This window comes from Engraulis encrasicolus, chromosome 4 (genome assembly GCF_034702125.1).
Source record: "Engraulis encrasicolus isolate BLACKSEA-1 chromosome 4, IST_EnEncr_1.0, whole genome shotgun sequence".
Classification (NCBI taxonomy): Eukaryota; Metazoa; Chordata; class Actinopteri; order Clupeiformes; family Engraulidae; genus Engraulis; species Engraulis encrasicolus.
In genome coordinates, this window is record NC_085860.1 from 34,506,555 (window position 1) to 34,519,018 (window position 12,464).

At 42.3% G+C, this 12,464-nt stretch overlaps 1 protein-coding gene across 1 annotated transcript in view; it reads left to right on the forward strand.

Annotated features, from left to right (window-relative positions):
* Positions 1-12,464, forward strand: part of elapor2a (endosome-lysosome associated apoptosis and autophagy regulator family member 2a) — a 65,755-nt gene that overhangs the window by 20,327 nt on the left and 32,964 nt on the right. Inside the window, exons 3-6 of the mRNA XM_063197285.1 lie at positions 3,127-3,316; positions 7,101-7,248; positions 7,930-8,019; positions 8,926-9,031. Of these exons, the coding sequence (XP_063053355.1) occupies positions 3,127-3,316; positions 7,101-7,248; positions 7,930-8,019; positions 8,926-9,031 (534 nt within the window). The remainder of the gene's footprint in view (positions 1-3,126; positions 3,317-7,100; positions 7,249-7,929; positions 8,020-8,925; positions 9,032-12,464) is intronic.

The window sequence follows — 12,464 nt, forward strand, 5'->3', positions numbered from 1 at the left end:
CATCTTTGTTTTGGGTAGAGGGTACAGTGACAATGAAAAGCATACTGTCCTGTTCTGTTCCTGCCTGGTGTCTATTTTTCTGTCTTGCCTTTTCTATTCTTTTCTTATTTTCTCTGACACAGGTTGTCATGAAATGTAATGCTACACACATACTATACACATACATGCAAATGTTGCAAGAGTTGATTGCACGTGATCTTGGTGTGCTGGGGCAGACAGGAGTCTCCTGGCTATTTGAGCTTTTGAAGTATAATGTGGCACACGTGACAATCGCAGAACAGAACACTTTCTTCCACATCCTCATTAACAGGAAGTCCAGATTAAAGGTCCGTTTCCTAGGTTACGGAGGGGGAGGCTGCCCATTGATTGGCTATAAGGTCTTTAAAGGGGGTGGGTGGCTGGTTGCATCTTAGGGTGGTTACCATGACAAGTTACCATGATTACTCCATCTAGCCTGCACAGCCGTCTGCTCCCTTCCCCCTCCCTATACTCTCTCTCTCTCTCTCTCTCTCTCTCTCTCTCTCTCTCTCTCTCTCTCTCTCTCTCTCTCTCTCTCTCTCTCTCTCTCTCTCTCTCTCTCTCTCTCTCTCTCTCTCTCTCTCTCTCTCTCTCTCCCTCTCCCCATACTCTTTCACTCTCTCCCCACTTCCCTCCTTCCGCCCTTTCTGTTTGCCTCCTTCCTTTCTATATCTTTCTCCTTCTTTCTACTCTTTCTATCTCTTTCTACTCTTTCTATCTCTTCCTTTCTACTCTTCCCATCTCTCTCTCTCTCTTTCTCTCTCTCTCTCTCTCTCTCTCTCTCTCTCTCTCTCTCTCTCTCTCTCTCTCCTGTGGGTCTTCTTATCTTCATGTGTGTACCATCACTGGGTTTTTTAAAGCTTTTTCCAATGAGCTTTTCCTGTGGTCACGTTAATCTCTTTTACAGTAACCATCTAATTTAAAATGTCTAATTTTTGTATACATGACTCCTTCAGTGTAGTGTAGATGGATCCTTTAGTCATCTTCCTCCTCTTGTACGAGCTGGTACAAGCTCTTTTTCCATCTTATTTAGAATTTTTCATTTGTGACGTGTGATGTTAGAGGTTACCTTCCGGTATGTGTATTTTATAGTAACCAGCTAATTTAAACAGTTTAATTTGTTACACACGTGATTCCTTCAGCGCAGTGTAGTAGATGTGTAATTTAGTTATGCTTCTCCTCTTGCTACAGTAGCTGGTTACAAGCTGAGATGAGTTGTGTGTGCAATTGAACAGTAATTGCGGTGACATGTGAAACAAATTGGGAGCTGCAGTCACAGATGGTGGTCGTCTCTTCTCCTCTTTCTCACTTCGGCTCTCTGGGGTGTGAGTGAGCCGGTACCTTCTATCTCTCTCTCCCTCCCTCCCTCTCTCTCTCTCTCTCTCTCTCTCTCTCTCTCTCTCTCTCTCTCTCACACACACGAGCGCACTCGCACACGTGCGCACACACACACACACACATACACACACACAAACACACACACACACACACACACACACACACACACACACACACACACACACACACACACACACACACACACACACACACACACACACACACACACACACACACACACACACACACACACACAGGAGCACGCACACACACACACACACATCTTGATTTGGATTTTTAAACGAAACAAATAGTGTAATTGAAAAAAAATCTAATTTAATCACAGTTTTGAGAGATAATATTTAATAAATATTGCACTTAGATGAAAGCTTGAGATGCGTGTTTGAAGTGCTCCACAAAACACAAAAATATGATTGATGATCCAATACACAAAATGTACTGAACCAGATAATTATCAGTCTCCCGCTGTTTTAGTTGAAATAATGATTACATAAAAACACACTGCGTAAACTCAAATTACCCATCAGCTCTTGATATCACAATCCCATAAAAGTGTAATGAATGTACACAAACAACACCACAGACATAAAATCATCAAAGCAATGCAAAATGGAGCAGAGATAAGAAATATATTATCATGCAAATTAATTTGTTTTGATTTTATGATCAGAGAAAACATTTGTAGGTTAGCTATCTAATGAGCTCGTTTCGCCTTTATGATTTGTCCAATTTTATGTGCATCGCGAATACTTTCTTATACAATGATAATTTATGTTTTTTTTTGTGAGGCCCATCTGCTCTTCTACTGGGTCCTCTGATTTTATGATTTCTGCCTACACCTCTTTGGTTAACACACTTAGTTTCTGTGAAGAAAGTTTTTTTTCTGTTGACCCCAACCCCTCCTATCTAATTCCCCCTCTGCTCTGAACAGATCATGTGATTTTAACCTTATCACTCCTTTTCTACTTTGGAATCAGTTCTAATTTTCAGTCTTCTTCCACTCTGCATCGCTACATCAGAAGACTGCGTGTTATGTGTTGTGTCTGAGATTCTTCTTCCTCACTGTATTACCAAGTGAAAACAATCCGGTGTCCTGTGTCTATTAGAAATTGAGAAAGACAAAGAGATTCTAGATTCCGATCCCTTCTCACCTTTCCATCAAATTAAAAATGATTTAGATATGTTCTGTGTCTGCCTACAGTTAGCAAATAAAGAGACTGAGATAACACACACTGGAATAAAGAAACTCATTCCTTCTAACCTTTCACGCTAATGAAAGAAAAACATTCCCAATGTTAATCAAGGTGGGTAGAGGGATAGCTGGTGTCACAGACACATGACTATTCAAAAGATGGTGTTGTATTGTTTCCTATGACATATAACACAAAAGGTCCGCAAAAATCAATAGTGTCATACATTTTGCTAAATAACTTTAGGAATTACATTTGCAATATGAAATCTTTATCTTTCAGGAGATGTAGTCAAGTAGGTGTTTGTTGTCAAGGGGGCCGCCTTAACTGTAAAGTGAAACTACTTTGTGTATGTATGTATGTATGTATGTATGTATGTATGTATGTATGTATGTATGTATGTATGTATGTATGTATGTATGTATGTATGTATGTATGTATGTATGTATGTTTGTATGTATTTATTTATTCACAACAAGAATAAATAAAGCCTTATTTAGAGATGCTCTGCCTCCCATTGATTGCTCATCTCCTCCTCCTCCTCCTCTTTCCTACTCAGCGTTCTCATGTGGTGTGGGTGAGTTCCTGGAGATGTCGGCGCAGGAGTGTACGCAGTGCGCGGCGGGCACCTACTCGCTGGGCAGCGGCGTGCGCTTCGACGAGTTCGACGACATTCCTGCCGGCTTCAGCAGCGTGGCCACCTACCTGGACAGTGGAAACCATGCAGAGGACGAGCTCACCTGCAACGGGTCAGTGAGGGAGATAGTCTGGAGGCTACCTGTACATGCTTTTTGTTTTGTTTATAAACATTGTGTTGTGAGGAGGGGCAAGACACTGGCAGCCAACCACGTGAGCTAATTTTTTGGACCGACAGCGGTTTCCAACAATCAGAGGTTGAGTTGTGCGCAGCCAGGGCAAAATAAAAATTGAGAACCCATGTATGCAATTTCTCGTGGGAAAAGTGTGGTTTATGATTGCCCTTGGCCGCTAATTGGGCATTAAGAATCTGTCATTTGGCATATACGTATGTAGCCCATAGCCAATCATGTTGGTTCTATGTACTCAAACAAATTGCAGTCATCGCCTTTCCACCCCTCCCACACTCTCTGATTGTAGCCCAAGATCTGGTATCCTCGCTGAGGGTTAGAATCCATGCTTTCTTTCAGATCATGCAAAGCAGCATGGGATTTCCTAGGCTAGGGCTGGAGTGGTAGTCTGGGATATATGTAGGGTAGGGCAGTTCCAGATGGGCCAACAGTTTTTAGGGGCCAATGCTTTTGGGCTGTTGGTTTGTTTGTTTGTTTTTTNCTCCTTAGAGACTAGCCCACAATTTAGATGGGGCAGACCCATTGGTGCATCTTCAATAAATACATAGACAGTGGACTATCATATTATAGTGAATATTAGTGTAGCTTGGGTGGGGGATTCTCAGAGGGGCTAGTCTATTTGTAAAGTGGAGGAGACGCGCTCACACTATCGCGTAATAAAGTTCTTAACTGGGTGCTGAATCCCACATAAAACACAGATGAGTAAATGAAGCACTCTCCAGATTTTTCTCCACTTTTTCACCACTGATCTCCCAAATACACTGTTACTGTCAATCAGCGCTGAAAGGGACCAAAAAGTGGCCCGGGCATTTGTGGCATAGACCAGCCCCTGAGTGAATGAAGTGAAGGATAGCACTCTCCAGATTTTTCTTTGTTTATTTGCCTACGGACGTTTTGGGCAGAGCCCCTCTTCAGCGTATAATGACGATAGAGGAAGGGATCTGTCAGATTTTTTTGTAGGCAAATAAACAAAGAAAAATCTGAAGAGTGCTGTCCTTCACTTCATTCACTCAGGGGCTGGTCTATGCCACAAATGCCCGGGCCACTTTTTGGTCCCTTTCAGCGCTGATTGACAGTAACAGTGTATTTGGGAGATCTGTGGTGACAGTGTAGATTGTGTGCAAAATAATTGGACAGACCATCTGTGACAGGAGCCATACCGAAGATTTTCTGACAGAGCATGGAGATTGTTGGTGCAGACTTTGCTGCCATTTTTTTCTGCAAATTTCACCATCAGTTATCTAAAAACGAAATTACTGCGTTCTGAAAAAATGTGTTGCAATTATTGCTAAAACTGCACTGAACCCAATTTTCAACTAGGCATCAAATACCGTACTGTATGTTTTTCTTCTGTGAAAATGTGCTTTTTATTATGCTGGTGAAAGAAGACTCACACGTTTTCAGGCAGCACCCAATGGACGTGTGCCGAGGTTTTGTTTCTTTAGAGCATTTTATTTCACTGTTTCGCTTGGAAGGTAATATTGCCTCTTGATAGACAGCAGGAGAAACTGGATGGATCAGTTATAGCTGCAATGGGAGCAAACATCGTGGAAATTAGAATAGAGACAGATTCCAAGTAGACTGGATGAATAAGATAGACCAGATGAGGGGGCTGGGTGTTGTCGGGGGTGGGTGGTATTAAAGGTTTATGAGTAGAATGGTCTCTGCTAGAGGTAAATGACAGAGGTGGTTTTAATTGAACTTCAATGTTTTTAATTAGTCACTTGGTGATACACATGCAGCTAGTGTGGAATACAGCCAGGGGTCATGTTAATTAGCCTGTTACATAGGTGGGTAACATACATTAACCTTTGACCTATGGACTCTCTGTGGCTGTTGACCCATCCTCTGGCCATCTGCCTTTAGTGTACACAGGAAGTCAGCAGTTCCAATTAGTGGTCCTTGAATACACAGATGTACATGGAATACACACACACACACACACACACACACACACACACACACACACACACACACACACACACACACACACACACACACACACACACACACACACACACACACACACACACACACACACACACACACACACACACACACACACACTCTCTCTCTCTCTCTTTCCAACTCCCTAGCTCCGTCTATGTATCTGTCTATGACTTTCTCTCTGCCTTTCTCTCATACAAAAAACATCACACATTGGATTCACATAAACATGGATTCGAAACATAAAGTCCTGGCATATGATCATTCTAATGCAGACCAATCTACTGCTTGTCGAGTAGTACAAGAATGTTTGTTCATCCTTCCAGCGTAAGGTGAAGAAATAATAGCTTTCATATGTCAGGAAGCGTTCCCTATTATGTTTTCTCTTTACAACACACAGTCAAGCTATCCCGTTAAAAAATGATGGGAAAGGGCAGAAGGAGCTTTGGCCAAAACCACCAGAACTCTTCTCAGAGCCGGCCACCACACACTAAATTTTGCAGGAACTAGAATCAACTACACTATAACACAGTGTTAAGGTCAACTCTCCAAGTGTTGAATACAGCAAAATGTACTGTGCAGTTCCAAGGGCTCTCAGCCTGTAGTGTAGTGTGGGAGAGCAAGGGAGATAAGGGAAGCTGATAGGGGGGGACAAAGGGGTCATTTGTCCCGGGCCCAGGTAGTAGAGAGGGGACCCAAAATTGGTTTTCCATTATATTGTAGGTATTGGATGGGGGGGAGCTTTCAGATGACTTAATCCTGGGCTCAGCAAAAGCTGTCAGCGGCCCTGGAGATAGTACCTCAGTCCCTGGAGTCCCTTCTGGCTTGACCAGCGCCACTTCAAAGTGGGCCAGGCAGGCTCTGCTTATAGCCAGCCTGCCCCAGGCTGTAGAAAAGCTCTCTCATCGAGCCCACAGGATACAGGTCTGGACAGAACCAGCTGGAGCAAGCGTGTATGAAAAAAAGAAACGCACTGGCTTTTGCAAGTGGAAGAGAAATCATTGGTCGCTTGTGTCCCTTTAGAGCAGTGGAGGAGAATATATGGGGCAATAACCTTCAAACCGAAGTGACATATTGATGTAATCTCCTTACTAGAGGTCATTTTGTATCACATGAATGGTAGCATGACTAATATGCTACACACTGGGTAGCCCTCTGGCCCACTCTCTTACTTTATTGTGTATTAAAGCAACAGTAGGTTGTTTTTTATTACTGTAGGCTTTGCGTAGCTGGGCCCGCCAGCGGGCCTGTTCACTCATTGCTGAAAAGACTCAGTTACATCATAACAACATTGCTATGACATTACCAAGAACCTCAAGTAACAGGTTAAGACTTGGTCATTAGAATTTTGGTGACAGTAAGGTTTGACATAGGCTCCTGCGAAGGGGTTAAGATGATGTTTCCAAACTTGTGGCAGTGGTTTCATCAGCTTGTAACACGTTTGAAAATCAGCTTTGAGTGTGCCCCCCATAGGCTTTATATATACCAAGCATGTTTGAAGGAGCACAGTGGCTCTCAGTGACAATTCCATTTCCAGGGCGACCTCTGGCAAAAAACATAACGCACGCTGATATGATTTTGGAGAAAAGCTGTCCTGATCGTAGTCTTGCATATCAAGTTGTGATTTAAGGTTTAGCAGGCTGCAGAAGTGTTTAACATTTCAAAGTGGGCTCTGGTATTATGATGTTTGGGGATGGCTGCTTGCAAATGAGCATGATCCTTTTGTCTCCCTGTGTTTTCTCCTTTGTTGTATGGCCAGCTCATCGTGGGTTGCCCAGGGCAACTATCTGGAGTCCAACAGGGATGAGTGTACAGTGTCTCTGATCTACGCGGTACATCTGAAGAAGCAGGGCTCCGTCACCTTCGAGTACCAGTATGTGGACAAGAATATGTTCTTCGAGTTCTTTGTGAGTATCTCAGACTCATTATGCTTTTCAGCTCAGTTTGCAGTCTTCTTCTCCTTCTTCTTCTCCTCCTTCTTCTTCTTCTCCTTCTTCTTCTTCTTCTTCTTCTTCTTCTTCTTCTTCTTCTTCTTCTTCTTCTTCTTCTTCTTCTTCTTCTTCTTCTTCTTCTTCTTCTTCTTCTTCTTCTTCTTCTTCTTCTTCTTCCTTCATGTTCTTCTGGTCTTTTTTCTTCTCTACTCCTTCCCCCTTTCCTCTCATCTGATCTCTTATAGTAGCTGTGTTCTCTGTTCTCATCCTCTCTGCTCTCCTCTCCTGTTCTTTCATCTGCTTCTCTGATGTGTAATGCACAACATGAATGCGTCTGTTGGAAAAGGGCTTCAGTCTAAGCCCCTCGTCTGACATAAAATTGATTCAATTCCACTGAATTCATTCAGCAGAGTGTTGAGCATCAAACAGGCTGTCATACTAATTAACGATTGATGGTGGTGACCATATATCCTGGAACATACAGTATATGGACTGTTGTGTTAGTCAGCCAGTCAAGCAATACTTTTTTCCTGGTCTCTCAACACACAAATGTTCAACTGTTGAAGTAGTTGGACAACCAGGTGATGTATTGTTTGTTATGTAACCGTATCAGTCTTTTAGTTGGAATGAAGGAGATGATTTTTACTCTTGATACAGATTCAAAATGACCAGTGCCAAGAAATGGACCAGACATCAGATAAGAAATGGATCAAAATGACTGCCAATGGAGAGTGGGGAACACACACAGTAAGTATCACTAATATGATGAACAGAGGGCATAGATAGCACACTAGCACACTTACACATAGTACAACTGTCAATTTCACATTTTTTGTATTATTCTGTACAATGGAGACAAGACACCTCTGGAATTCTCTACCATTACCTCCATTAACGTTCATGTGCACACAGAGGTCATCCAAGGTCGTCACCTCATCCAACAGGAAGTGTTAGATAACATGAATGGCAGGAGTTTCCCCCTTCACTACTGTGGCACTAGATGGGTGAGAGTTATCAGTGCAGTCTATATTCCTCTATGGCAGGGGTGGGGAACATTATTTTAATGTTATGCAGCTTCACATGAAATATGACATATTTTGTAAAGGAATCAGCTCGTTCCATTTGTAATAGAATTAACCCCTTAAGACACAGCATTATAAATAAGCTGTTACCAGAATGGCAATGACCAAATCGTAATGTATTACTAAAGGCCCTGTGCATTGTCATAGTAGTGTAGTACTATAGTAGTTAACTTTCAATGTCTATTACAGCGTGCCACAGGAGGTACGGCATGCATTAAGGGGCTACGCTATATTCAGGGGACCTAGAGAAGGTGGGGTCTGTTGTAAAGGTGGCTGCCTTCAATATAGGCCTACATGTGAAGTGCAGGGGGAAATCCGGGTTTGTGTTCATAGTACGGCCCTTGGAGGACTTTAACGACCCTTGGAGCAATTTGAAGTGGCCCTTCGAATTACAAAGGTTCCCCACCCCTGCTCTATGGTGTCCTCTGCCCATGTACATGTAGTGTATACTGTATGTCTGGCCCATTTATGAGCTGAAATCCTCCTCCTCATGTTTAACCCTGAATTATTAACTCTCATAATGTCTCAAGCATTGCTGATGTATCTGTGTACTGTGCCCCATGTGACATAGGTCAACCTGAAGTCAGGTGCCAACGTCCTGTACTGGAGGACCACAGGTATCATGGTGGGCGCCCAGGTGGTGAAGCCTACCCTGCTGAAGAACATTCAGATAGAGGGTAAGGCAGCATTATTATTATTACTACATTACACTTAGCTGACGCTTTTTTATCCAATGCGACTTACAGATATTACAGGCCATTCTGCCCTACCATTTCAGAACGCAGTATCTTGAAAATGGTCGAAAATGAGTTTAGACCGGAAATTGGCCTTGAAATACCTTCTTTTTCTTGTGTGAAAAAATGTTGGTCCAACTTTGTCCCGTCTCAGAAATATATATAAATAAAAAACGATTATACTGCGCTTTTTTGTTTTCAGAGGTTACGTCGTACTAGCCAAGAACGCAGTATATCACGCAATATACTGCACTTCTCCATTGAAACCGTGGTTTTGGTGTAGACAGTAATATCACAACAGAACGCAGTATCTTGATTTTTCAGCTAAAAAGTAATGAGAATGTTGTTGTTTTTGTTTTTTTCTTGCGTGCATAAATTTCCACCATAAAAAGTATTATATGGAAGTGTCATCACCACTTTACCTCCAACACAGTTGCGTGGCCAGAAAGGAAACTTTAAAACCTTTTTTCTCAGTTTACCAGTACGGAATTAAACTGCGTTCTGAAATTGTAGGGCAGTATTGGTGACAGGCCCTGGAGCAATTTGGGGTTAGGTGCCTTGCTCAAGGGCACTTCAGCCATGGATGGAGGTGTAGTGAGTGGTAAGGGCAGTATTCAATCCTGCAACACTGTGATCTACGGTCCAACTCAGATAGAGGGTAGGACAGCAGTAGCAAGAATGAATGATTTTATTCAACATTGACTTTCTCAGCTCTTATATGAAATCAAATACATGATTAAGTTCCATACAACTCAACTATAGCATAACAACATTGCTATGACATTACCAAGATCCTTAAGTAACAGATTAAGACATAGCCATTACAATTTTGGTGACAGTAAGGTTATAATATAGGCTCTGCGCAAAGGGGTTAATGCACCATATTCTGTCAACAGCTGAAAGGGCTGGGGTGTCGATGCTATTTTGTCTATGGTTGTGTAGGTACTTGAGGGTACTGACTAAAAGTTTTCATACCTGAAATTGTAGGGCAGTATTGGTGACAGGCCCTGGAGCAATTTGGGGTTAGGTGCCTTGCTCAAGGGCACTTCAGCCATGGATGGAGGTGTAGTGAGTGGTAAGGGCAGGATTCAATCCTGCAACACTGTGATCTACGGTCCAACTCAGATAGAGGGTAGGACAGCAGTAGCAAGAATGAATGATTTTATTCAACATTGACTTTCTCAGCTCTTATATGAAATCAAATACATGATTAAGTTCCATACAAACAACACTACATACTTTAATGAAAAAAAACAGAGCGTCAGGTTAACACAATGAAGCTCGAAAGCTTATTTCCAATGTGGTCCTTTAAGAGACACTCAATCAAACATTAGTTAGCAGGAAATTAGGCAACAATTATGATAACAATCATAATAAAATAATCAAAAAACAGTACAGACACTCAAACAAGGACTACCATCAAGCATGTGTTATGTAAAGAAGCTTGACCGAAAAAGTACAACGTAGAAACTTTACTGTGTTGTTCTGCATGGTCATTGTCAGGCAACATCCTATGAAAAGAAACAGCAAAAAGTTCTACATTTCACATCTGTTATGCAACCGATGCATTAATATCCTATCAATTCTCAGCAGGGATACCTCAAAAGGCCCTGGTGGAATGTGTGAAAAAAACATGACCACTCAGCTACAATTGCATGAAACAAAAGCTGGAGCTATTGGCCTTGTCATCATCATCATGCCAGGTGTTTTGGCTGTTTAGGAATGTTTTGTTTTTCACCTTGGGCTCTCTACACTTCCCCTCTGTACCTTTCTCTTCCGTTCACCATGAACTTCCCAAAGCCGGACACACACCATGCTGCACACATGCCTGCTGTCAGGGAAGCTGACAGGGGTCAGTTGCCCAAGGCCCAGTGACGGGGGGGGGGGGGGGGGGGGGGTGGGGTGGGTCAGTTGCCCTAGGCCCAGGGAGAGAGGGGACCCCAGAATTGGGCCCTCATTACATTGCATGTATTCAGTGAGGGGGTCCTTTCAGATGACTTTGTCCCGGGCCCAGTCAAAGCTGTCACCGGCCCTGCCTGGTGCTGATATGCACACATGTCAAAATGTTGTTTACCACACAGCTTCCGCCCCACATGGCTTACGCACTATGAGCTGTGAGTCAGGCCTGGTGGGAAACAGGGTCATGGCTGTGGGACTGTACAGAGTGGACAGTGCTGGGCTGTTAATACTTTTTACCAGAGATGGGACCAAGTCACTAATTTGCAAGTCGCAAGTAAGTCTCAAGTCCTTCCAATCAAGTCCGAGTCAAGTCACAAGTTACGACACATTTGACCAAGTCAAGTCCAAGTCCAAGTCATGCCAAAGCCAAGTCAAGTCAAGTCCAAGTCCAAGTCGTGCCAAAGCCAAGTCAAGTCCAAGTCCAAGTCTTATTTTTTCCAAGTCATTAACAAGTCACCTTGTATTATATGTGCAATATTGACAATTACCTTTGGTCATAAATTCATTACCTCTCCACACTGCTTTGCATGTCCCCCTTCATGTCGCGAAAATTGACCATGGTATACTATGATTTCAGTTTTTTCAGCATGGTTCGGCATTGGTTTTTGGTTTTACTAGGTTTAACTATAAATTGAACCATGGTTTTACTCTGAAAACTAACCATGGTTTTACCACGGTTTATAATTATTCATTAAATTACTTTTATCTTTTATCCAACGCATATATTGGTGACAGTCCTTTGAGCAATATGGGGTTAGGTGCCTTGCTCAAGGGCACTTCAGTCATGGATGGAGATGTAGGAAGAGGTGGGTTTAAGGGTGGGATTCAAACCTGAAACTCTGTGATCTCCAGCCCAACTCCCTAACCATTACAGCACAGCTGCAGACAAGCTTTCATGTTTGTTTGGGTGACCATGCAACCCACAATTGATCATATATATATTTTTAGCATGGTTTTTGACTATGGTTGAAGGTAAATCATTTATTTTTCTTTCTTTCATGCACTTTTTTCACACACAAAATGCAAAAAAAATATATATTCATTGACTTGGAGCACAATTGCAAGTCATTGCAAGCTAAAACTGTCAAGTCGAGTCAAGTCACAAGTCACTCCTAATATTGGCAAGTCAAGTCTCAAGTCGAGTCATTTGTGATTCAAGTCACAAGTCAGTCCGAGTCACAAGTCACAAGTCCACATCTCTGCTCTTTACTACATGCTCAATATGATACTCTACATGCATGCTATATGGAAATGGATGATGTTTTGAGGTTTTGAGAAAACTGGTAATGGCTAACCTTTGATATTAGCAGTTCATTTTAAACTGTTGTGTATTATTTCCGCACTATATATTGAACATTTAAAATATAAACACCCTAGATCTCTATTGTGGATATTCATGAAATAAGTGTGTCATTGT